This window comes from Camelus bactrianus, chromosome 2 (genome assembly GCF_048773025.1).
Source record: "Camelus bactrianus isolate YW-2024 breed Bactrian camel chromosome 2, ASM4877302v1, whole genome shotgun sequence".
Taxonomy (NCBI): Eukaryota; Metazoa; Chordata; class Mammalia; order Artiodactyla; family Camelidae; genus Camelus; species Camelus bactrianus.
Genome location: NC_133540.1, coordinates 82,458,978 through 82,485,837, shown reverse-complemented (window position 1 = coordinate 82,485,837; position 26,860 = coordinate 82,458,978). Strand labels below are relative to the sequence as shown.

The window sequence follows — 26,860 nt, the reverse complement described above, 5'->3', positions numbered from 1 at the left end:
ACAAAAGAGCCTTTCGCTTCCTATTGTTCTCCATCAATCTTATTACTTACATAATACAGCTGACTTGCATGTGCAAGGTCATCGACATTTAGAGGGGTGACAGCACTGACAACACAACAGTAAACACACTGTAGAAACACCAAGTGTTCTACACTTTGCCCTTTCACTTGATTTCCACAGCTGCTGACTACTCATATAATGTACTAGTAGAGATTTAGAAGTTGTATTTTAACTTCCAGATTGATTTCTCCTTCGATATAAGCATGAGCGATAGCAAAAGAATACAATAATCTTTTAACAGCATTGCATCTGAACAAGATGTCTCTGAAATGGATCTCACTTCTGCTGCTGCTGCTGCAGCTGAATTGCTTCTTTAGCTCTGGGAGTTGTGGGAAGGTGCTGGTGTGGCCAGTGGAATATAGTCATTGGATTAATATGAAGACAATTCTGGATGAACTTGTCATGAAGGGTCATGAGGTGACTGTCCTGACATCTCAAGCTTCTGTTCTGATTGATCCCAGCAAACCATCTGCTATTAAATTTGAGATTTTCCCAACACTCTTAACCAAACATGATTTTGAGAATACCATTGAGCATATGCTCAATACATGGACATATATGGCAAAAGATTCGGTTTGGACTTATTTTTCAACGGTGCAAAGTATCTTTCAGGAATATTCTGATATGCAAATCAAGGTCTGTAAAGATCTTGTTTCCAACAAGAAACTTATGACAAAACTACATGAATCAAGGTTTGACGTCGTTCTTGCAGATGCCATTGGGCCCTGTGGTGAGCTGCTGGCTGAGATACTTCAAATCCCGTTAGTGTACAGTCTCCGCTTCTCTCCGGGCTTTGCACTGGAGAAGTATGGTGGAAAACTTCCACTCCCACCATCCTACGTACCGGTTATCATGTCAGAATTAGGTGATCAAATGACATTCATGGAGAGGGTGAAAAATATGATGTACGTACTTTATTTTGACTTTTGGTTCCAGACATTTAATGAGAAGAATTGGAATCAGTTTTACAGTGAAGTACTAGGTAAGTCATGTTTCACTTGGTGGCATGAAGTCCTAACTTTTTAGTGCCTTGGGAGATGAAATCGTATAAATCAAAGTCACAGAAATTTATGTTCTATAAATTTGAACATGAAATGATGAAATGAAAATATAAAATTCGGCCTCAGTTTCATAATAAACATGGAAACATTAAGTTACAGGGCAAGGCATGACCCTGTGGCCCATTACTAGTGCAGCACACTCCGAAAAGTCATGAAACACAAATTGAAGCACTTAAGACATCTCCAAGCAATTATGTAATCCATCTTACTAAACTTCATTTTCTAACTTAAAAAAGGTCACTAGAAACCTCCTAAAATATCCTGAAAATAAAAACATGTAGATTTAAGAGCTATGTGCATATTCATACCACAAGTATCTGGATAGCATTTAGAAATACTTTCTACTTGTGTAGCACAGTTTCCGTGTTACAGCATAGTACAGATAATTAAAAATAGATTTGCTTTATCAAAAATAGACACATCTTTGGCTACATCCTTCCAGGTTCCATTTCAGAAATTATCTAACATTTTCACATGATAGTATTGCCATTTAATCTAACATTTGTTCTTTTTGTTCTCATTTTTCCTTTAAGGAAGACCCACTACATTACTGGAGACAATTGGGAAAGCTGACATGTGGCTCATTCGAACCTTTTGGGATTTTGAATTCCCTCGCCCACTGCTACCAAATTTTGAATTTGTTGGAGGCCTCCACTGCAAACCTGCCAAACCTCTGCCTAAGGTCACCTATTCCTGTGTGTTTTGTTTTTGTTACTTTTGCATTTTCAAGAGGAATACTTATGCATTCTTTGTTTAGAGTGATTAATACAGCAGAGAAATGTGCGTAGCTGGATAAACTGACTTGCTTATTAGAAACACATACATTTCTATACCAACACAAATACCTGAATTTCATTATCATTACAGAACAAATTGGGATGATTTGAAACTTTGTTAAACTACAGCCTTCATTATTCAACATATAATAACGCATCAGACAGTCATTAAAAGAATAATTATGAAGGGTCTAGCATCTTCCAGAAGTGAGTGCTCATATGCAGAGAAATAGTATAGACCCAGTTTCTGCTACTTGACAGTCCACCTGAAAAGACAGAATACAGGCAAGTCATAAACACTGTGTGAAGAGGGTTACAATAAGGAAAGACCACAATGCTAAGGAAACATTCACAGAAATCATAGAAAGTATCTCTGATTCTTTGATAATTAAGGTGAGATCTGAACATGTGCAGGAATAAGCAGAAGGGGTAGGTCAGGGGTGGAGGAAGATGCAAAAGACAGCCAGGCAGAGTAGTTAGTGACACTTCCGAAGAAGTCCAAGTTTAGTCTGAAAAGGAAGAGGCTGAGTAAAGACGCAGATGGTGCTGGAGAGTTAAGTTGGAGACAGACATTCTAAGGAGTTTGAAGCATTGAGTAAGACATTAGGGAGAAAATTAAGAAGGTTAAGCAAGGAAGAGGTACGATCACATTTTTTAAAGAAAACAGCCAATGTACTGACTGGGTTGGGTTATAAAGGGGTAAGAGTGCAAAGGGAGACCATTTCGCAGGTTGCTGAGAGATACAGGCAACAATGCTGAAAAAGTAGACTACAGTGTTCATATAGACATGACCACGCTGACTCATGGTAAAAGTACCAACCTTATAAAGTTGTAGTGGGGATAAAATTGTTAGTACACATGGAACATCCAAAATGTCTGGCACACACTGATCCAGAAGAAATATTGACTATTGTCATTATTGTTATTTTGTTACTATTACCTACTAAAAATAAACCAACATGTGCCAGCCACCTAGATCTAATTCCTAAGTGAATAGAACTGGTTTTCCTAAACACAAGATTATATCCTCTAGCAAATTCCAAGAGAGTAGATACTCCATGGAGGGCTTGAAAACTAAATTTTAAAAAATTTAATTAAAAAATTAAGTTAATAACAGTAACTTAGTAAAAACTTAAATAAAATGTAATTAATAAAATTAATTAAGAATGTTTTAATGTTAAGAGTTTTTAAGGTTTTGGCAATCTGATGAGCAAGACGACAGGCTAAAATTTTTTTCTAAGGATTGAGGCACTTCACCAGGGCTCTAGCTAAAAAGATCATTCCTCAAAAATACAAATGCATGCTCTAACAATTTTTGCAGCCAAATCCAAAATTTCTTTCCTTTCACAGCAGCATTTCAGCTATTCCTCATTTGAAATCTGAAAATTTTATATCTTACAGCATGAGAGACATAACTTAGTTTATTAGGGCAGGTGTTTTCTGCCTTAACTAACCCTATAGAAGACCTCAGTACAGCACTCTCAAGAATGTAGGTCTCAACCTTGTAGCTGCTGACAGAATGAGCACAGAGAAAATGTACACTGAGTATACAAGCACCATAAATTCTGGACATAAATAACAAAGAGCAAATAATTTCTACCACTGGAATCTGAAAACTTCCCATTGTGTGAAATTACAAAAAATTCTTTTCAGTTTATAGGATGCTATTCCTTATGAAAGGAAGTAAGAATCTAATCTGTTTTACATTAATATGATGTTTTAAATGAATTTAAGACATTAATAGGAGGCAAGCAATCTTTAGCAAACTATTTTGTGACCTTAGGACATCCTTTCTTATTATTTTTTATTGGTGGAAAAATTAAACTGATATCTTTTTCAATGGTAAAACACAATATACCTTTGGACTGCAAATTCTTTTTTTTAAAACATTTTTTATTGAATTATAGTCATTTTAAAATGTTGTGTCAAATTCCAGTGTAGAGTACAATTTTTCAGTATATACATGAACATGCATATATTCATTGTCACATTTTTTTTTGCTGTGAGCTACAATGAGATCTTGTACATATTACCCTGTGCTATACAGTATAATTTTGTTTATCTATTCTGCATACTCCTGTCAGTATCAACAAATTTTGAAATCCGAGTCTGTCCCTTCCCCCTCCTTAGCCCCCTTGGCAACCACAAGTTTGAACACTGTGTCTATGAGTCTGTTTCTGTTTTGTATTTATGTTGTTTTTCTTTTTCTTTTTTTTTAGATTCCACATATGAATGATATATGGTATTTTTCTTTCTCTTTCTGGCTTACCTCACTTAGCATGACATTCTCCACGGACATCCATGTTGCTGCAAATGGCATTGTGTTGTCATTTTTTATTGCTGAATAGTGTTCAGTTGTAGAAATATACCACATCTTCTTTATCCAGTCATCTGTTCATGGACATTTAGGCTCTTTCCATGTCTTGGCTATTGTAAACTGTGCTGCTATGAACACTGAGGTGCAGGTGTCTTTTTGAAGTAGGGTTCCTTCTGGATATATGCCCAGGAGCGGGATTCCTGGGTCATATGGTAAATCTATTCCTAGTCTTTACTTCAAAATGACACCTGCACCCCAATGTTCATAGCAGCACTATTTACAATAGCCAAGACTTGGAAACAGACTAAATGTCCATCAACAGATGACCGAGTAAAGAAGATGTGGTATATTTATATGATGAAATACTATTCAGCCATAAAAACCGACAACATAACGCCATTTGCAGCAACATAGATGTTCCTGGAGAAGGTCATTCTAAGTGAAGTAAGCCAGAAAGAGAAAAAAAATACCATATGGTATCACTCATATGAGGAATCTAAAAACAAAACAAAACATAAATACAAAATAGAAACAGACTCATAGACATAGAATACAAACTTGTGGTTGCCAAGGGGGCAGGGGGTGGGAAGGGACAGACTGGGATTTTAAAATGCAGAATAGATAAACAGGATTCTACTGTATAGCAAAGGGAAATATAAACAAGATCTTGTGGTAGCTCATAGTGAAAAAAAAAATGTGACAATGAATATATAAATATTCATATATAACTGAAAAATTGTGCTCTACACTAGAATTTGACACAACATTGTAAAATAACTATTACTCAATAAAAAATGTTACAAAAATTTTTTTGTAGGAGAGTCTAAAATAGGGGTCCCTTTTCATTTTGTGCATTTGGTTATCCACTTTTCTGAGAAGAAAAAGAGACTAACTTTTCCCCACTGAGGGACTTCCCTCCCCTGTTGGATATTAGTTGACTATATATGTAGAGGTTTAATTCTGGACTTTGCATTCTGCTTCACTTGTCAAACTCTCTATTTTTAGGTCAGTACCATATTGTTAAATATGATAGCTTGTACTGCGATTTGAAATTGGTAGGTGTGACGCCTTGGGCTTTGGGTGGTGTGGATAGTTTAACAAGATCAATCCTTCTGACGCATGAACAAATGATGCCTTTCCATTTATCTCTCTTTTTTTTTTTTAACTTTCAACAAATTCTTATAATTATTACTGTACTAATCCTTCACTTCATTGGTTAAATTTATTTTTAGTTATTTTATTGTTTCTCATGCTATATTGAATGAATAGTTTTTCATATATTGCATTATTAATATAGAGAAATGCACCTAATTTCTGTATGATAATTTCTTTATCCTGCAACTTTACTGAATTCATTTACTACTTCAGGTTTTCTTTGACTCTCTGGAATTTTCTGTACAAAAAAATGGGTAATCTGCAAAAAAAAAAATGAATATTTTACTTCTTCCTTTCTGAATTGAGTGTCTTTTAATTCTTTATCTTGCTTAGATGATCTAAGCTAGGACTTTTAGTTCTATGTTGAATGAGTGTGACAGTGGGAACCCTGGCCTTTTCCCGATCTTAGAAGAAAAGCTTTCAAGTTTTCACTGATGATGATAATGTTACTTTTGGGTTTGTCACATATGGCCTTTATTATGCTGAGGTATGTCTTCTATATACCGAACATGTTGAGGTTTTTTAATCATCAAAGACTATTGTATATTTTCAAATGCCCTTCTTTCTCTTGAGATGATCAAGTTATTTTATCTTTCATTCTATTAGTGCAATGGCCTATACTTATTGATTTGGGTATGTTGAGCCATTCTTGCGTTCCATGGGGAAATCACACTTGGTCATGGTATATAAAATTTTCAGTGTGTTTTGAATTTTAAATTTGGCTGGCTGATATTTTCTTGAGAATTTTTGCATCTATATTCATCTTGCATATTGGCTTATACTCTTCTTTATTTGTAATGATCTTATCTATTTGGTATCTGCATAATACTGTCCTTGTAGAATGAGTTTGGAAAGGTTCCCTCCCTCTTTCTAATTTTTGGAAGTGTTTTTGAAGGACTGGCATTAATTACTCCACAAATGTTAGAATTTAACAGTGAATCCACCTGGCCCTGTGGTTTTCTATGCTGGGCAGTTTGTGATTACTGATTTAAACTCTTCACTCATTATGACTGTTCACATTTCCTAAATCTATCTGTTTCAGTATTTACAGGTTGCATATTTCTAGAAATCTACCGATTCTTCTCGGTTATGTATTTTGTTAGCACGTAATTCTTCATAGAAATCCCTTATGATCCGATGTATGTCTGTAGGCTCAGTTGTAATGTCTCCTCTTTCATTTCTAATTTTATCTGAGTCTTCTTTCTTAGTTAATCTAGCTAGAGGTTATCATCAGTGTTCATCTTTTTGAAAACACAGAGCAAAACAAATACTGTATGATACCTTTATATGTGGAATCTAAAAAAAGTAAACTTGTAAAAACTGAGAGTAATACAGTGGTTACCAAGGGCTAGGGGATGGGAGAAAAGGAGAGATGTTATTTAAGAGTAAAAACTTGCATCTTATAGTAAATTACCCCTAGAGATTTAAGGTAAAGCATAGTGAATGTAGACAACAATTTTATAACCATCAAACTTGGTAAGAGACTAGATCTTAGTTATTCCAACTACAGAAAGGAATAATAATCATGTGTCACGATAGATGTGTGATATAACATCAAAACGGGAATCTTATTAAAATATATAAATGTATCAAATCAATATTCTATACAACTTAAATTCAATAATCTTACATGTCAAATATATTTATCTTTTAAAAATGACATAGCATTTTAAACTAAGGATCGAGAGTATAGATAAATCTTATTTAATTTTTATACATTTTCACATTTTGCATACTTTCATGCCATGAACTTTTATTTTCATAAAGATGTCAGACAATGAGAATAACCAGTCCACAACGGCAATTAAATTTTAAAGAAAGGATGTATTACAACAGTACGACAGAGATCCATCATCCCCAGGAGACATGAAGCAGCTTTGGGGGGCAAGCCAATGAGAAAAAAAACGCTGAAGACATAACACTTTAAATGCTGGAACATGGTCACAGGGAATACACACATTATCTGGATACACCATTAGACTCACAGGAAAGTTCAGCGAAATCAAAACTGAAACTGATCATCAGGGTGCAAATATACTTTTGAAGAATAATCTACACAATACACAAGCCTGGAGGGTAAGAGTTTGAAAAAAATTCCCTCTTGTCTTGTTCCTATTAAAACTAGTTTTGAAAAGAAGTTTTTAAAGAAGTTTCTACTCTATAGCACAGAGAAGTATATTCGATAACTTCTAATAACCTATAATGAAAAACAATATGAAAAGGAATGTGTATATATAACAATCACAATGCTGTATAGAAGAAATTAATATAGTAGAGTAAACTGACTATACTTTAATAAAAAATATGACATTAATCATGATCATAAACTATACATTTTAAACGGAAAGATGGGGTCAGAATTTTCCAGAGAGAAAATAATAGTGAATGTTAAAAAGAAGAAAGACATTTCAAAGAGAGCAGTATATGGTTTCATCAGATAATCAGGAAAATTTTGCTCCTCTGCATTTTTTTTCAATAGAGAATATTGAACATTGTGGAACTATTCTAGTGCAGAGTAAGAAATTTTTTTAATTAGGGTCAAGGACTACAAGACAAATTAATTCTGAGAGAATTCCAATCAAATACAGCTTCACCAGGAGCTTTATTTAGTCTGACATGAACTACTCACAGGTGACCAGATCTCTGCTACAGAAAGCCTGGTGTTCCTCTCCCACTGTGGGGCAGGTGCTCCCCCAGGGATTTAGTGAGGTGATGATGAGGGTCCCTCACAGCCCCTTGCACATAGCACATCCTACTGTGACAGCAAATATACAAGGTGATTTCAGAGCAGAGGGTGTCCTATGGAAACAAACCCAGCAGTATGCTCACTCAGAAATGCAACTACACAAGCATATCTCTTGCTTATTAATAGGACACACAGGGCTGTTTCACAGAAATTCTAAACTATAATACCAGACTCCTCAATGTCAGTGACTCGTAATTTAGAGACAGATTTGGGGAACTTCTGAGTAACTTAAAGTTAAGGTATGAGGATTATAGATCTGTGAGAAGGATAAAGTCATTCAAATCCTAACTTTTTCTTAGTGATCACAGTCAGGGAAATGAAATACTAATGACTACTCCAAACTAATTCTCTAGAAAGGGCCTGGAATAAACAAAGGATTTAGTAGAACTATAATAAGAAAGAATTAAAGATGAGTTAAGATCCTGCTGTGTGACCTCCTTCCAAGGATCTATGTTAGTAATTAATAACATGACTGATGAAGAGTCTAACACTGTTTACCAGTGTGTCCTCCTCACTACTGTGTACTGCCTCTATCTCATTTCTTCCTTATACGCACACATTTGCACACATACATATAACAGAAGAAACCGACCTCACATCACACATCTCCTTCCCAAGGACCTCATGGATGAGGCCTATTAAAAACAAAGCCATTACTAAAAACATTTCAGGAGTTTCCTCAAAAAATATAAAATAGAATTACCATATGGTCCAGCTATTTCTCTTCTGGATGTGTATACAAAAGAACTGAAGCTAGCACCCTAAGGAGATATTTGCACACCATATTCATAAAGGCATTATTCACAAGAGCCAAGAACTTGAAGCAACCCAATTCTCCATGAACAGATAAAGCAATAAACAAAGTATGGAATACAAAAACACTCGAATATCACTCAGTCTTTAAAAGAAGATTCTGACACATGACACAACATGAATGAACCTTAGGATAAGGGAAGTAAGCCAGTGACAAAAAGACAAGTACTTTACAACTCAACAGATATGAGGTATGTGGAGTAATCAAATTTGTAGAAACGTAGAGTAGAATCATGATTACCAGGGGCTGGGATCACAGAGGAAAATGGAGTTTTTAATGGGCACAGACTTCCAGTTTTGCCAGATGAAAAAGTTCTACAGATCGGTTCCACAATGTGAATGTACTTAATACTTTTGAACTACAGACTTAGGAATGACTAAGATGGTAAATTGTATGTTACATATATTTTATCAGGTTTTTTTTTTCAAAAAGCCACTACTGAAATAATTCCTGATTGTATCAGAATTTTTACTATTCAGCTGTTTGTAGCAATCCTTTCAATAACGTTTGCTATGCTGTTGCTCATTTGTAATGGAGAAAATTCTTTTTTGACAGGAAATGGAAGAGTTTGTCCAGAGCTCAGGAGAAGATGGTATTGTGGTGTTTACTTTGGGGTCGATTGTCACTAACATAACAGAAGAAAGAGCCAATGTGATTGCATCAGCCCTTGCCCAGATTCCACAAAAGGTAGATAAAGAAACATAATAGTAGACAACTATAAAATCAGACAGTTAAATCTTGTAAAAAGTTTGACTATAAACATACTTTGCAAGAAAGGTAAATTACTATGATAGCCCCAACATGTCTCAAATATTTAAAAGCCAGAATATACATAGCAGGTGCTGCAATAATACAGACAGTGTCTTGACAATGATTTTGGATACACACTATAATCAAGTAAATATACATGAGAGATGCAGTGCGAAATCTGGTTAGTATAATGGTACTGTGGGCAGGTAGAGAAATCACCAAATTCTGCCTTGTCATCGCTGCTTTCCTTGAAGGATTCCTGAGGACACAGTACACACACAGAAGTTCTCAGGAGTTAAATTTTAACAGTAATTGTACTAGCACAGTAACGTTGGGCAATATTGATAAAAGTCGGAAATGTGCTATGCAGTTTATACTTGCCAGGTAATCCTGGCTGCCTTTATTTTCCCTAAATTTTGGAACAGATCTATTCAGTGTGCTTTTCAGGGTGCTATTCAGAGAAAAGATGATCAGGGCTCCCCAAGCTGCCTGCAGACACCCAGTCAGGCACCATGATTTACACAAAAACAAACATCAGCCTGCCCTGGGTGCCTTGGTCCTACCAAAGCCTGAAGCAGGAAGATAAAAGAGAAACAGTGAAGATGGGGTTCTGCCCTGAAGGTGAACCCTGTGCATTGTAAAGGGTGGACTATAACGGACTCTGCATCCAGCCTATCAGATTACTCTTCCTGACTGAGGAGGGAGAATGGACTATTTGAGAAAGTCAAGCATAAGGAAGACTGGCATGGAAAAGATTCTACTGCCTCCTTCCCCATATTATACAGCAGTAACTTACTCTCTACAAAATAAAATACACCTGGGATCTTTGGCTATTTGTGACCTACTTGTTAGTTTACTATCTGATATTGTAGTCTTCTCTTAAACAACTGAGCTAATTTTTTGCTGAGAACATAACGTCACTTTCACTCACACAGCAAATAGAAATTGGACACCAGGAAATTATAATCCAATGTGTAAGAATTACTTGGAAATCCAAAATGGGTGGCTTATTTTGGTGCTGAATATGAAAACCGCAATAACCACTGCTGTCAATGCACTGTGCTTCACTGTTGAAGTGTTCAGGGTCAGCTGAATAATTTTAGCATCCCACTTTTGGAGCTTTTCCAATACCTTATTGTTACTTGTAAATTACCACATGCTCCTCCTTTCTAAACTTAAATGTTTTCACACCTACTAATAGTGGTAATAATCTGGATTTATGTCAAAAAATACCAATTCTCATTTTTTTTGGAAAAAGCACTTAACAATTTGTAATCTAAAAGAAGTTTTACTTTCTAAGCAGCATTAATTGTCTTATTATTAATAAATTATAAATAAGCAGAAATACTTACTTCTCTTAAGTGGCTAACTGCAGGTACTTTCTATTAGTAAATCAAAACATGTAAAATTCTAATAAAATAACTTGTCACATTAACGAGTGGATATACGTAAACTCCATTCCTTAAGAGTCGATAAGAAATAACTCAGCAAATAACAACTTTGAAAATAAGAGCTAGTATATAAAATAAAGCAAAACAAATGTGTAGATTATTAGTAATTTGCCACTGTTTTGCTTTTTCACTAGAATCCAGACTACCTAACAATTTCATAAATACTTGAATTTGTCATTGAAAAATTCATTTGTCAATGACATCATGTGTGATATGTCATGATTCATTCCATACCTCATTGAACATAAAAATAAGTACACAGAATGTGGGTATTCCTATTGATGTCAGTGCATTACTAGTCATCCCTACTTAGGATCTGCTGTCTTCATTTCCTGACCTGTCGTATGGAAGGCATTTAACTGGATGTCTTTTCATCTCTTTAGAATTCTAACGTGCTATAACTTTGAAGTTCAACTCATGAATAAGCTATCTACTTCACCCTAACAGGTTCTTTGGAGATACCATGGCAAGAAACCAGATACCTTAGGACCCAATACTCGGCTGTACAAGTGGATCCCCCAGAACGACCTTCTTGGTGAGACCTGGGAGAACAAATGCTGGAAACAAGAGTAACAGCTGAGGGAGTGACAGCACTGGGACAGGAAACCAACTTACCCAGCACTTATTATTCAAACATGCAAAAATTCTTCATTGTTATTTCCACTCCTAGTGGGAAACCAGAATAAAACATAACAGTTGGTTTTTTATTGAAGAGTCACATCTTTTATGGACAGAATCTTTATTTTGGCTGTAATTACTTCTCACAGTAAAATTATCAAGAACATCCTGGATTGTTGCTGTGTCTCTGAACTCACTCCTTACACACATCTTTCCCCCTCTAACGAGTATATCAAATATTCCTGAAAAACAGCGGCTCATTTTCATTACCCCATTTTTTGTAGGAAAATACTTCACAATTGTTTTCATGAGGCTGTCAACACAATTCATGATAAAATGTAGCTTTTCCTTTCTCTGGTCTCAGTGTCACGACCATTATGATTCCTGTTGCCTTGACACCCTCCCTATCAGACTAAATGTCTTACTATTTCTTTAAGAGACTATGTTTTCTGACATGCCCTCACCCGTTTTTAGCTCATGTGGTTTTTTTACCCAGAATGTTCTTTCCATTTGTTCACCTGACAATCTGGAGTACATTTGTGAATTCAACTCACACAGCACTCCTTTCATGAAGGCTTCACTTCCCTCTCCAGCAGACTGAGTGGCTTCCTGATCTGAGTTCTGAAAGCAGTTGAAATGCAGTTTCATGTGTATAATCATCTGTTATCGAAAGGACACTGCTTCTTTCACTGCCTTGTAATGGCCAGTTCTCATTTGATTTCTAACATTAATTAATCATTTTACTGAAATTCACTCAATCCTAGGTCATCCAAAAACCAAAGCTTTTATAACTCATGGTGGAACCAATGGCATTTATGAGGCCATCTACCACGGGATCCCTATGGTGGGCATTCCTTTGTTTGCTGACCAACCCGATAACATCGCTCACATGACGGCCAAGGGGGCAGCTGCCAGACTGGACTTGGACACAATGTCAACAACAGATTTGCTCAATGCATTGAAGCAAGTCATTAATAATCCTTCGTGAGTACATATGTATATTTTTCTACTACATACTCTGTCTAGAGAAGTTCTCATAGGGAGGCCAGGGAGGCAGTAATACATTTTCACATAAACGCAATGAGGAGTAAGTGCTGGTCAATGCTTTGAACAGTCAGTGACAGCCTACTGTCAATGTTACATTAAGGTTTTGTTTTGGGGGGGGGTGGGTTTGGTGGCTTAATGACAAAGCTTCCTCAAAGGTTTAAGGATAGTGGAGAAATTTGAAAGGGCTAATCATTAGAATGAGAAGAGTCACCAAAATGGTAACAGAAGGATTAAGAGGAAGCTGGACGAACAGGGTTCAGGATGGGAATCATGAGGTTATAAGAGTACCCACCCACACAGTTATGACTTTCCTTCAGCATAAGAACTCCTCAAGTGTTTTAAACTCTTCCAAGATGCCTGTGCCATGTAAACTACATTCATATTCAATTTCAAATTCTTATTACATTCAACAACTTCCATGTTTTCTGTGCTAATATTCTGAACCCATTGCTGATAAGTAGTAAACAACTAGAACTTTATATAGATATAAAAGCAGTGTTATCTATTTTCATTTTAGCCCATCTATTCTCCTAAAAGAGCAGCATAAGGAGCACATTTTCCTCTTTTCTTAGGACATCTATCTTTCATTTGGTGGTTTTATGTAAAAGCACATTTCTCTAATATCATTATACCTTTTTAATTTTTAATAATGTAAAGCTGATGTCAGAAAATGAAGATAAGTTATTAGGTGCTACGTACAGAATGTTTACTACATGCTACACATTGTATGAAGTCCTTCGCACGTATTGAGTAACTTCTTCATGTTGGTCTTTCCCTATTGTATTACAAAAACTTCAGCATAACTTCCTCCTCTGAAAAACCCAAGGCTCGCCCAGCACATGAAGAGAATGTGCCTCCAAGGCTATTGCTACAGAGCCATGCTATCGCACTTTGTGATTCAGACTGCGTGAGCCATCTCTCCTTATTCCTCCTCCCCTCTGGTCTGTTAGTCCATAACCATTTCAGCAGTAACTGCGACACCTGAAACTGAAAGGTTGAGTACTTCCCAGATTCTAAAATCACTAACAAGAAAAACAACAATACTAGCAATGACCTACTGAGAGTGAATTGTGCACTACAAATACCTCTAAGAATCGATATTATTCCCCCAAATAATCACATGAGATCCTATTCCTAACCATTCCACTTAACAATAAAAACCTGAGGAAAGAAGAATAACAAAGCAGGCAACAAGGTAAGTGCCAGAGTCAGGATTCAAACCAAGGCAATCACTTCCACACTTTAAACCACCACTTCACTAATAAGACGTCAATACCAGTTCCTGCTCACTACCAGCTGCTGCCCAGCCCCACCTGGACGTGTCTCTGAACCTCGACACGGATTTTCCACCTATCTCTGGATTATTATAGTATTTCAAAACTTGTCTGTGAACAATCACTTACGGGGTCGTTCACTAGCTTGGAACACTCAAATCACGTTTTCTTGTTTGTTTTTTACTCTTGTGTCTCAACTCATTCCATTCTTTAGGCTAGAAATACTCCTCCTCTCCCAGTTTCTCTCTCTTTCCATAGCCTGAAATCAAATGCATTTAACAACCTCTAGCCATTAGCTAAGATCTCTATAATCATCTCTGAGGAAGATAATCTTTCCTTCCACTCACTGTGGCACTCATTCTTACCACCTGCATGAAAATCTTGCAGACTTTAATTTTCTAGATCACTCTCTAAATTGATGTCTATTTGTTTTTCCTTCAGCTACAAGCAGAATGCTATGAGGTTATCAACCATTCAGCACGATCAGCCAGTGAAGCCCCTGGACCGAGCAGTCTTCTGGATCGAGTTTGTCATGCGCCACAAAGGAGCTAAGCACCTGCGGCCAGCCGCCCACAACCTCACCTGGTACCAGTACCACTCTCTGGATGTGACTGGGTTCCTGCTGGCCTGTGTGGCAACTGCTATCTTTGTCATCACAAAATGTTGTCTGTTTTGCTGCCAGAAGTTTCCCAAAGCAGGAAAGAAGAATAAAAGGGAGTAGTTGTATCTGAGGCCTGATACAGGAACGCTCCATACATGGATCACTTCCAGTTGATCCCAGCAAGAAGGAATGAGGTTCCTGTCTTCCGGTGACAAAAGGACATTTCTCAATTTAGCATCAAAGATCAAAATTTGCTTTCAAGGGGTTTTCGTCCTGCTTGAGAGTTAGAAATATGTTGTGAAAAGAGAAAAGCTGCCAAAAATTAAACAAAAATAAAACTATAAGGGTATCTATTGAAATTTATTATTTTAATTAAAAACTTATGCTAAAAAGAAATCATTGAATTTAAGTCTGTTTCACATGGTATGCACGTACAAAAGAACCATAACAAGTCTACTCACAGTATCAAAATTATGTTGTAGATATTCAGAATATTTTCACCTTATTTTGGTGCAGAATTTTATAGTTTTATCTTGCTACAGAAACTGTTCAATACTTGAAATTGTGTAAAAGATTCACCCTTCCATTTCATTTGTGAGTCCACGAACACTTCTTGGATTTTACTGTGCATCCAGCCTCAGCATCACTCCTTACCTAAAGCCATGGCAACTCACTTGCATTCCTCCGGGTTAAGTCATGTCCCAGTGAAATGTCTGTGGAATCAGTCATACAGCAACTGCTACCTGCTTCCTATTATAAAACTGAGCCATTTGTGAAAATCTTTGATTTCATGACTGAATTTTCTTTTTCTCTTTACCTTTAAAAATATTCACCTGATCGCTTTCATTCCTATATTCAGCCTTTGATAATGGATATAACTTTTCAACTTTAAATCAAGAAAATATACAACCTATACTCTAAAGGGAATTATTGAATTTTCATTCCCTCCAAATGTACCAAAATATATCTATATCTCTATATATTCCATCAAAATAAGACACAGCATCACTTAGCTTATTGCAGATACACTATGAAATTCAATGTGTTTGTTGAACACAGATTGAAATAATGGATATTACTCTACATAACCATACTTTGGTTCAGTATAGCTCATTCTTTTGTCTCTTTTCTCAGGAGCCTATTTCTCCATCCATTCCATAACAATTATCTGTAAACACTCAATCCTTTGTCAAGAGAAAAAATAATAAAAGCATCATTTTCTTTAAACCTAGGCCCTCCTTGACTGACATAATTGGTAACAGTGGGTGGAATACAAAAATTATATAAATTTCATGGAAAATTGGTAAATCAAATGGAAGATATCTGAAGGCACTCTTGAAAATTGCACATCAGGAAAGGACTTTATTATCAAAGTGGTCCAGATGAGGAAAAGCATAGTTGTCTTATTGGTCAAAACCATCATCCAAATCATGTGACAGTCATTCCTCAGCTGAAAGCATAATTTATTTTAAAAATAAATTAAAACATTGACGTTTAGGGAATTATAGAAAACATGTGCCACAGAATTTTCAATACAATTTGTATGTATAACTGACACCTTGTATTTAAAAATGGAACTAAAATGATGCCATAGTATATAATAGTTTTAAATCACACATCGAGGCTTAAATAATTTTCCTCAAATTGATTCTGCAACATTTAAATATTATAGATAAATGTATTACTACTTGTATTTAAAATTTCAATAGTTTTAAAAATCTTAACTCACAAAAATTTAATGCCTTTACTTTGGTTTTAATGTCAATATTGAATTAATTTTACAATAGCTCAGGGACCTCTGCTGGCTTACTTCCAATACTTACATTTATAGTGTTTCTGAGATATCACTACAAATATTTTGACATCTCTCCCATCAAGTAATTTCCTCTCTTTTAAAGTTTAGAAAGTCTTGTTGCTGGGAGGAGAAGGCCATAGCTCAGGGGTAGCGTGTTTGCTTAGCATGCACAAGGTCCTGGGTCTAAACTGCAGTACTGCCATTAAAATAACTAAATAAACCTATCTATCTCCCTTCCAAAAAAAAAAAGTTAAAAAACAATTTTGTACTTGTCTCACAAATGTTGCAGTCTAACCTCCAATAGTCAGTTACAAACTGCAACATATTGTCTATTTCTTCGTCTGTCTCTCTCTCTCTGTCTCTGTCCACTCCCTACTTCCCTACTCACCACGGAGCCCTGTACCACACCCAAAGTCCCCATGGTGAATGATCATTTGTGGAGAGTTCATAGATATGCCTCAGAAGTCCTAGTACTTGGCCCTCCAACAGATTGCATCTTCTCAAACCAATCACCAGATAATTACAACCCCAGCCACCACAAGACTGTAGCCACCTGAGAAACCTCCTACAATAATCACTTAGCTGAGCCTAGACAACACCCAGAACTATAATAGATAAAAATAAAATGAGGACTGCTCTTCTAAGCCCCTACTTTTAAGGGCACTTTTTATGCAGTAATACACCACTGGAAAAATAATTATACCTTTGTAATAATATTACAATAAAGATACAGCTTAATAATGGGACATTATCAATGTTACATTTTGAAAAACTGTAACCCAAAAAGGAGACCCACCATACCAAAATGGTTAAGAGTTTGAACTCTGTACTCAGACAGCATGGATTTAAGTCCCCGAAGAACTGCCACAGACTTGTGTGGGGTTGGGAGTGTTACTGTATCTCCCTAAGCCTCAGCTGCCCCATCAGTGAAATGCAGATAAAGTAATGGTATTAACCACTTCATGGAGTTCTTCAAAGTCTGAATATACTAACCTTGTAAAGCACTAAATGTAGTTGGTGTCTATAGTGCTATGTAATTTACATTAACTATTCTGATTTAAATGCATGGAAATACATTCATAATAATTTTAGTCCACAGGTTTATGCAGTACATTTTATGTAACATGTTTCAAATGCAAATAATGATAATAACAGCATTTCCTGTAAATATGCAGAAACTAAATAAGGAGAAATAAATTTGTGGTACAGGACTGTGCCAAGATGCCAGAGTAGGCGGACATGGTGCTCACGATCCTCACAAACACATCAAAAATACATCTTCACGTGGAACAGCTGTCACAGAAAACTGTAAACTGACAGAACTACGAAAACAAAGCTACAAGAAAGAGTTCCCTGTAACCAGGCACGATGGAAAAAAAGTAAAGGGGCAAGATGGTGAAGCGATAGGACCATGAGCTCGTCTCTCCTTGCAACTACAACAAAACCACAAATGACTGCTAAACAACCGTCAAAAAAAAAAAAAGAGTGGAATCTAGCGAAAAAAAAAAAAAAAAAACTTTTTCAACTCTAAACATAAAGAGGGAACCACAGTGGGATGGTAGGAGGGGCATGCTTCCAATATTATCAGGCTCCATACCCCTGGGTTGAGTGACCCACAAGCTGAAAGACGATTAAGTTGCAAGGGCGCACCCACAGGAGTGAGACTTCTCAGCCCCACATCAGACTCCCCAGCCCAGGGTTCCAGCATTGAGAGGAGGAGGAGATCCCAGGACATCTGGTTTTCAAGGCCAGTGGGGCTTAGCTCCAGGAGCATCATGGGACTAGGGGGAAACAGAGACTTCATTCTCTAGGGAATAGAACACAGAATCTCACGTGTGCCAGGTCCAAGGGCAGAGGCAGTGATTTCATAAGAACCTGGGACAGACCTGTCTGCTGGTTTTGGAAGGACTCCTGGGGATGTAGGGGAAAGCTGTGGCTCACCTAGGGGACATAAAAGCTGGTGCTGGACATTACAGGAGTGTTCATCTGCATGAGCTTTCCTGGAGGCTGGTATCATTATTGGATCACTAGCACCAAGAACTAGCCCCACCCAACAGCCTGTAGGGAAACCTCAAGCCAAAAAACATACTGGGTGGGAACACAGCGCACCCATCAGCAGACTTCCTAACCCCACAAACACCTCTAGACAGGGCCCTACCCACCAGAGGTCCAGAACCAAGCTGCACCCAGCAGTGGGCAGACACTAACTCCTCCTGCCAGGAAACCTGCATAAGCCTCTAGTTCCTCCCTCATCCACCAGGGGGCAGGTACCAGAAATAAAAAAACAATCCCAAAGCTTGTGGAAGGAATCCACAAACACAGGCCAGACTCTACACTGGGACCAGCTGGACCCTGGCCCTTGAGTAACAAGAGAGGAGTGTACCGCTGGGATGCATAGCACATCTCCTACAGAGGGCCACCTCTCCAAGGTCTACAAATGTAACTAACCTACCTAAAAATACAAATACAAGGACAGAATGTGAGGCCACAGAGGAATATCTCCCAGGTGAAGGCACAAGATAAAATCCCAGAAACAGAAGTTAGTGATAAGGAGATATGTATAATTTATTCGAGAAAGAGTTTAAGGTAATGATGGCAAAGATGTTCAGAGAACTGAAGAGGCGTATAGATGCAGAGAGTGAAGTTTTAGCAAAGAGTTTGAAAATATAAAGAAGACACAGAGTTGAAGGATAAAATCACCGAAATGAAAAACACACTAGAAGGAATCAAGAATAGACTAAATGAAGCAGAAGAACGGATCAATGAGCTAGAAGACAGATTAGTGGAAATCACTACTACAGAATAGACAAAAGAAAAAAGAATGAAAAGAAATGAGGATACTTTAAGAGAACTCTGGAACAATATGAAGCGCTCTAATACTCACATTATAGGGGTCCCAGAAAGAGAAGAGAAAGACAAAGGACCTGAGAACTGAGAAAATTTTTGGAGGGAAAATAACTGAAAACCTACCCAACTTGGGGAAGGAAACAGTCACCCAAGTCCTGGAATCGCAGAGAGTACCACAGAGAATCTACCTAAAGAGGAACACAGCAAGGCACATAGTCATCAAACTGACAACAATTAAGGATAAGGAGAAAATATTAAAACTAGCAAGAGAAAAGCAACAAATAACATACAAGGGAACTCCCATAAGGTTATCAGCTAATTTTTCAGCAGGAACTTTACAGGACAGAAGGGAGTGGCATGATACATTTAAAGTGATGCAACGGGGAAACTCGCAACCAAGAATACTCTATCCAGCAAGGCTCTCGTTCAGACTTGATGGAGAAATCAAAAGCTTCACAGATAAACAAAAGCTAAAAGATTTCAGCACCACCAAACCAGCTTTACAACAAATGTTAAAGGACCTTCTCTAGTCATCAAACCATAAGAAAACAGAACAAAAAGAAGAAAGAGGGGAAAGAAGAGAGACCTACAAAAGATTGTTCTGGCTATTCGGGGTCTTTTTGTGGTTCCTTATAAATTTCGGCTACAAACTGTACAATTACAACCAAACGACATTCTGTAAAAGGTACAGCTACAGAAACAATAAAAAGATTATGGTTTCCAGGGATTTGGGGAGAGGGAGGGAGGGAGGACTGAATAGATGGAGCACAAGGGATTTTTACACCAATGAAATTTTTCTGTATGATACTTTAGTGATGGCTACATGTCATTATGCATATGTCAAAACCCACAGAATGTACAACATCAAGAGTGAACCCTAATGTAAACTATAGACTTTGGTTGATAATAACGTGCCCATGTTGGTTCACCGACTGTACCAAATATGCCACACTGATGAGGGACGTTGAGGGTAGGGGAGTATATATGGGTGGGTGGGGAGGGCTATGTGTGAACTCTGTATATTCTGCTTAGTTCTGTTGTGTACCTGAAATGGCTCTAAAACGCTAAAGTCTATTTAAAAAAATAAAAGAAGAAGAAGAGGAGGAGGAGGAAAGAGAAGAAGGAAGAGAAGAATGAGGAAGAGGAAGAAGGAGGAGAAGGAGGAGGAGGAGAGGGAGGAGAAGGGAGGAGATGGGGGAGGACATGGGAGAGAAGGAGGAGAATGAGGAGAACGAGAAGGAGAAGACGACGATGACGACGACAAAGAAGATGAAGACGACGACATAGACGACGAAGACAAAGAAGAAGAAGAGAAGACCCAAAAACATTGCTTTGGTAGTTCCAGGTCCTTTATGGTTCCATACACATTTTGGAATTGCTTGTTCTAGTTCTGTGAAAAATGTCATGAGTATTTTGACAGGGGTTGCGTTGGATCTGCAGATTGCCTTGGGTAGTACGGCCATTTTGATAAGGTTGATTCTTCCAATTCAAGAGCACAAGCTATCTTTCCATTTCTTTGTATCATCTTCAATTCCTTTCATCAATGTTTTACAGTTTTCAGAGTATATATAACTTCCTTGATTAAGTTTATTTCTAGGTGTTTTGTTGTTTTTGATGCAATGCAAATGTTTATGCCAGTTATCAAATTCTGGTTTTTGAAGTGAAAGAAAAAAAAAAGTGAATGAAGGGCTGCAAATGGGTGGGTTGTAGTCTATTACATATAGAAGCTGCATCTTCTTTATCTATTCATCTATTGATGTGCACTTAGGATGCTTCCATTTATTGGCAATTATAAAGAACGTTGCTGTTAAAAGCAGGGTTGTGTATCTTTTTGAATTAATTCTTATGTTGTGGTCGGCTTTATTCCTTTGATAACTATTTAGTTAAAAAAGCTAAAGTTCTTAACATTCTTAGAAGTAATAAACATAACATGTATGTAAATTATTAAACAATATGTGCAACATATTCTGTATATGTAGTTACATACAATATACTCTATATGTGCAAATTGTAACAATTTTACATAATAAAACTGAAAAATGAAAAAAAAATCTGCAATATGCTGCCTACATGAGACATAGTTAAAGGCAAAAGATACACACAGATTTAAAGTGAGGGATGTACACAAGAATAAACAAATGGGACCCAATGAAATTTACAAGCTACTGTACAGCAAAGGACACCATAAGTAAAACAAAAAGACAACCTACAGAATGGGAAAAATTTTTTGCAAATGAAACCGACAAAGGCTTGATCTCCAGAATATATAAGCTGCTCACGCGATTTAATAAGAAAAAAATAAACAACCCAATCCAAAAATGGGCAGAAGATCTAAACAAGCAATTCTCCAAGGAAGACATACAAATGATCAATAGGCACATGAAAAAATGCTCAATATCACTACTTATCAGAGAAATGCAAATCAAAACTACCATCAGTTAAATCCTCACACCAGTCAGAATGGCCATCATTCAAAAATTCACAAACAACAAACGCTGGAGAGGCTGTGGAGAAAGGGGAACCCTCCTATACTGCTGGTAGGAATGCAGTTTGGTGCAGCCACTGTGGAAAACAGTATGGAGATTCCTCAAAAGACTAGGAATAGATTAACCATATGACCCAGGAATCCCGCTCCTGGGCATATATCCAGAAGGAACCCTGCTTCAGGATGACACTGGCACCCCAATTTTCACAGCATCATTATTTACAATAGCCAAGACATGGAAACAGCCTAAATGTCCATGAACAGATGACCGGATAAAGAAGATGTGGTATATTTATACAATGGAACTATTCAGCCATAAAAACTGACAACGTAATGCCATTTGCAGCAACATGGATGCTCCTGGAGAATGTTGTTCTAAGTGAAGTAAGCCAGAAAGAGAAAGAAAAATACCATATGAGATCACTCATATGTGGAATCTAAAAAAAAAAAAAAAAAACAAACAAAGCACAAATACAAAACAAGAACAGACTCATAGACATAGAATACAAACTTGTGGTTGCTCAGGGGACAGAGGGTAGGAAGGGATAGACGGGATTTCAAAATTGTGGAATAGATAAACAAGATTATACTGTACAGCAAAGGGAAATATACACAAGATCTTATGGTAGCTCACAGAGAAAAAAATGTGAACAATGAATATATATATGTTTATGTATAACTGAAAAATTGTGCTCTACACTGGAATTTGAAACAACATTGTAAAATGATTATAAATCAAAAAAAAAAAGAATAAAAAAAGATAAAACAGACAATCTTTCAGTCATGCTCAACAAGAATAAAGAAGACCTAAAATAAAAACAAAATAATAAACGAAAGAAAATGAGTATCAACCAACACCACAGAGATGCAAAAAAAATCATAAGAGAATACTATAAATAGTTATATGCCAACAAATTGGATAACCTATAAGAAATGGACAAATTTCTAGAAATATGCAACTTTCCAAGACTGAGTCAAGAAGAAACAGGCAATTTGAGAGACTGATAGCTAGAAGCGCAATAAAATGTGCAATATAATTTTTAACTCCTTGAAAACAAAAGTCCAGGAATAGATGACTTGACAGGGGACTTCTACCAATCATATAAAGAAGAACTTATACCTAGCCTTCTCCAACTATTCCAAAAAATTAAAGAGGATGGAACACCTCCAAATTCATTCCACAAGTCAACTAGTACCCTGATACGAAAACCAGACAAAGATATTGTGAAAAAAAAAAAAACTACATGCCAGTATTTTTAATAAATACAGATGCAAAAATTCTCAACAAAATATTAGCCAACACAATCCAACAATACATTAAAAGGATCATTCATCTGATCAATTTGAAATTATTCTAGGGCCACAAGAATGGCTCAACAGAGGAAAATCAATTAGTGTGATACACACATAAACAAAAGAAAAGTCAAAAACCATAATGATCATCTTAATACACACAAAAATGCATTTGAGAAAAGTCACATTCACTCGTGAATAAAAACTCTCATCAAAGTGAATATAGAGGGAACCTATCTCAATGTAATAAAGGCCATTTACAACATACCAATAACCAACAACTAACAGCCAACATAATACTCAACAGAGAAAAAGCTGAAAGCCTTTCCACAAAATTCAGGTACTAGACAAGAATGCCCACTCTCAAAGCCTCTATTTAATATGGGATGTGAGGTCCTACACACAGCAATCAGACAAGAAAAACAAAATTACCCAACATGTAAGGTAAGAGGTAAAACGATCCCTATTTGCAGATGACATGATACTCTATGTAGAGAACTCTAAATTAATATAAAGAAATCTGTTGCATTTCTACACACTATAACAAAATATCAGAAAGAGAAGAAAAAAACAATCCCATTGAAATCACATCAAAAAAATAAAATACCCAGGAATCAACTTAACCAAGAAGTTGAAAGACCTAACAACTGAAAACTGTAAAACAATGAAGAAGGAACCCAAAGATGATACAAAGAAATGGAAGGATATCTTCCTCTTGGATTGGAAGAATTCATATTGTTAAAATGGCCATATTTCACAAAACAATCTACAGATTCAATGCAATCCCTATCAAATTACCCAGGACACTTTTCACAGAATGTTAGAACAAATAATCCTAAAATTTATATGGAATCACTAAAGATGCAGAATTGCCAAAGCATTACTAAACAAAAACAATGAAGCTGGAGGAATAATCCTCCCAGACTTCAGACAATACTACAGAGCTGTAGTAATCAAAAGAGCATGGTATTGGTACAAAAACATATATGGATCAATGGCCAGAATAGAGAGCCCACAAATAAACCTACAAACTTCTGGTCAATTAATCTTTGTAAAAGGAGGCAAGAACATACAATGGAGTAAAGACAGTCTCTTCAGCAAATGGTGTTGGGTAAACTGGACAGCTGCATGTAAATCAATGAAGTCAGAACATTCCCTCACACCATACACAAAAATAAACTACAAATGGCTTAAAGACTTACTTATAAGACAAGACACTGTAAACCTCTTAGAAGAAAACATAGGCAAAAAGATATCCAACATAAATCTCAGCATTGTTCTCCTAGGGCAATCTATCCAAACAAAAGAAATAAAAGCAAAAATAAACGAATGGGACCTAATTAAACTTACAAGCTTTTGCACAGCAAAGGAAACCATAAGCAAAACAAAAAGACAACTTACTGAATGGGAGAAAGTATTTGCAAAAGATGAGAGGGACAAAGGTTTAATATCTCGAACATATAAACAGCTTACAAAACTTAATAAGAATAAAACAAACAACCCAATCCAAAAATGGACAGAAGACCTAAACAAGCAATTCTCCAATGAAGACATACAAATGGCCATTATGAAACAGGAAAATCATGCTCAATATCACTAATTACCATAGAAATGCAAATCAAAATTACGATGAGGTATCACCTCATATCAGTGAGAATGGCCATCATTCAAAAGTCCACAAACAATAAATGCTGGAGAGGCTGAGGAGAAAAGGGATCTCTCCTACACCGTGCGTGGGAATGTAGTTTGGTACAGCCATTATGGAAAACAGTATGGAGATTCCTCAAAAGGCTAAAAATAAACTTACCACATGATCCTGCAATCCCACTTCTGGGACTATATCCAGAAGGAATCTTAATTCAAAATGACATACACACCCCAATGTTCATAGCAGCACTATTTACAATAGCCAAGACATGGAAACAACCTAAATATCCATCAACATATGACTGGATAAATAAATTGTGCTATATTTATACAATGGAATACTATTCAGCCACAACAAATAATAAAATAATACCATCTGCAGTACCATAGATAGACCTGAAGAATGTATTTTAAGTGAAGTAAGCCAGAAAGAGAAAGAAAAATACCATATGATATTACTTAATGGGGAATCTAAAGAAAAAAGCAAGAAACAAATTTATTTACAAAACAGAAGCAGACTCCCAGACATAGAAAACAAACTTATGGTTACGGGGTGAGGGGGAGGAGGGAGTGAGAAGGGTTAAATTGGGAGCTTGAGATTTGGAGACACTAACTAATACACATAAAATAGATAAACAACAACTTAATACTGTATAGCACAGAGAACTATATTAAATATCTTGTAGTAAGTTATGGTGAGAAATATTAAAATGAATATGTATGTATGTATGTTCTTATATGACTGAAGTATTATGCTGTACACCAGAAATTAACACACCATTGTAAATATATATATATATACATAATACATATACATACATATATATACACACATACACACACACACACACACACACACACACACAGAGACACAGAGAAATGAAGAAATTTCTGGAGGCACAGAACCTCCCATCAAGAAATGATCCTTAAAGAAGAAAGGTATAATAAAAATGTCCCACCAAATAGCATCTATGAATAATTAGAAATTCTATTTAAAAAAATTAGCATATGAAAATTGTGGAGTAAAATTATACAATCTGAAATGAAAAATTCACTAGAGGGGATCAACAGTAGACTAGAAGGAGTTGATGAAAAACCTGAAAACTTGAAGATACACCAAAAGATAATATAATTCAAATAAAACAGAAAACAGAATGAAAAAAATTAAGGCATAGACTTGGTGGGACAAAATCAAACACACTAACATATACAAAATGGGAGTGCCAGAGGAAAGAGGAGTAGTGCAAAAGACTACTCAAAATACCTGAAAGCATCCTAAATATGATGAAACATATTCATCTCCACATTCCAACTGTTCAACCAATTCCAAGTGGGATAAAGAGAGAACAGCCACACCCAGACACTATAGAAATGTTAAAAGATAAAGACAGAAAATCTTGAAGCACTAAGAGAAAAATAATTCATAGCAGTAAACTCCAGTAAGTTACAGCTTCTATCTCAGGAGAAACAATGGAAGCTCTATGACAGTGGGACGACATGCTCAAAGTGCTGAAACACAAACCTGTCAATCAAAAATTCTGTATCAAGGAAAGCTATCTTTCAAAAGTGAATGGAAAATACAGACATTCCTTTGTTTCACACTCCACCAAAACACAATTCATTGGTGTGAAATCTTCCTTACAGGAAAAACTGTAGGAAAGTCTTTGAGCTCATGAAAGTAAACCCAGACTGCAGCTCTACTCACCAGGATAAACCAGAGCATGGGTGAAGACAACTGACTAATTATACCTTGAAAGTGGGACCTATATTATAGCCTAACCCTCCATTTTGCTGATGTCACCGTATCTCTAATTCTGTGTCAAGGAGACTGCAGACACAAGAGCCCCTCACGTCCTATTGCTTTACATTAGTCTTATTACTTACATAATACAGCTGAATTGCATGTGCAAGGTCATCGACATTTAGAGGGGTGACAGCACTGACAACACAACAGTAAACACACTGTAGAAACACCAAGTGTTCTACACTTTGCCCTTTCACTTGATTTCCCACAGCTGCTGACTACTCATATAACGTACTACTAGAGATATAGGAGTTGTATTTTAACTTCCTGATTGATTTCTCCTTGGATATAAGCATGAGCAATAGCAAAAGAATACAAT

The 26,860-nt window shown here is 36.4% G+C and overlaps 1 protein-coding gene across 2 annotated transcripts; it reads left to right on the top strand.

The window, feature by feature from the left end:
* The first annotated feature begins 268 nt into the window (after positions 1-268).
* On the top strand, positions 269-15,901 carry LOC141573305 (UDP-glucuronosyltransferase 2B31-like). Of its 2 annotated transcripts, XM_074344379.1 has the most exons (6): positions 281-1,042; positions 1,655-1,803; positions 9,485-9,616; positions 11,578-11,665; positions 12,513-12,732; positions 14,511-15,901. In XM_074344379.1, the coding sequence occupies exons 1-6, from the start codon at positions 319-321 to the stop codon at positions 14,788-14,790; spliced, it is 1,593 nt and encodes a 530-aa protein (XP_074200480.1). In that variant the 5' UTR covers positions 281-318; the 3' UTR covers positions 14,791-15,901. The 2 variants fall into 2 exon arrangements, with proteins under 2 accessions (XP_074200477.1, XP_074200480.1); XM_074344376.1 differs by lacking the exon at positions 12,513-12,732 and having other exon boundaries at positions 269-1,042; positions 14,511-14,665.
* Positions 15,902-26,860: the final 10,959 nt, after the last annotated feature.

Coding starts and splice junctions, on each gene's coding strand:
- LOC141573305 (XM_074344379.1), top strand. CDS start 319: ATGTCTCTGAAATGGATCTCACTTCTGCTGCTGCTGCTGCAGCTGAAT. Junction 11,666..12,512: donor CCCCCAGAACGACCTTCTTG/GTGAGACCTGGG, acceptor ACTCAATCCTAG/GTCATCCAAAAACCAAAGCT. Junction 12,733..14,510: donor CAAGTCATTAATAATCCTTC/GTGAGTACATAT, acceptor TTTTTCCTTCAG/CTACAAGCAGAATGCTATGA.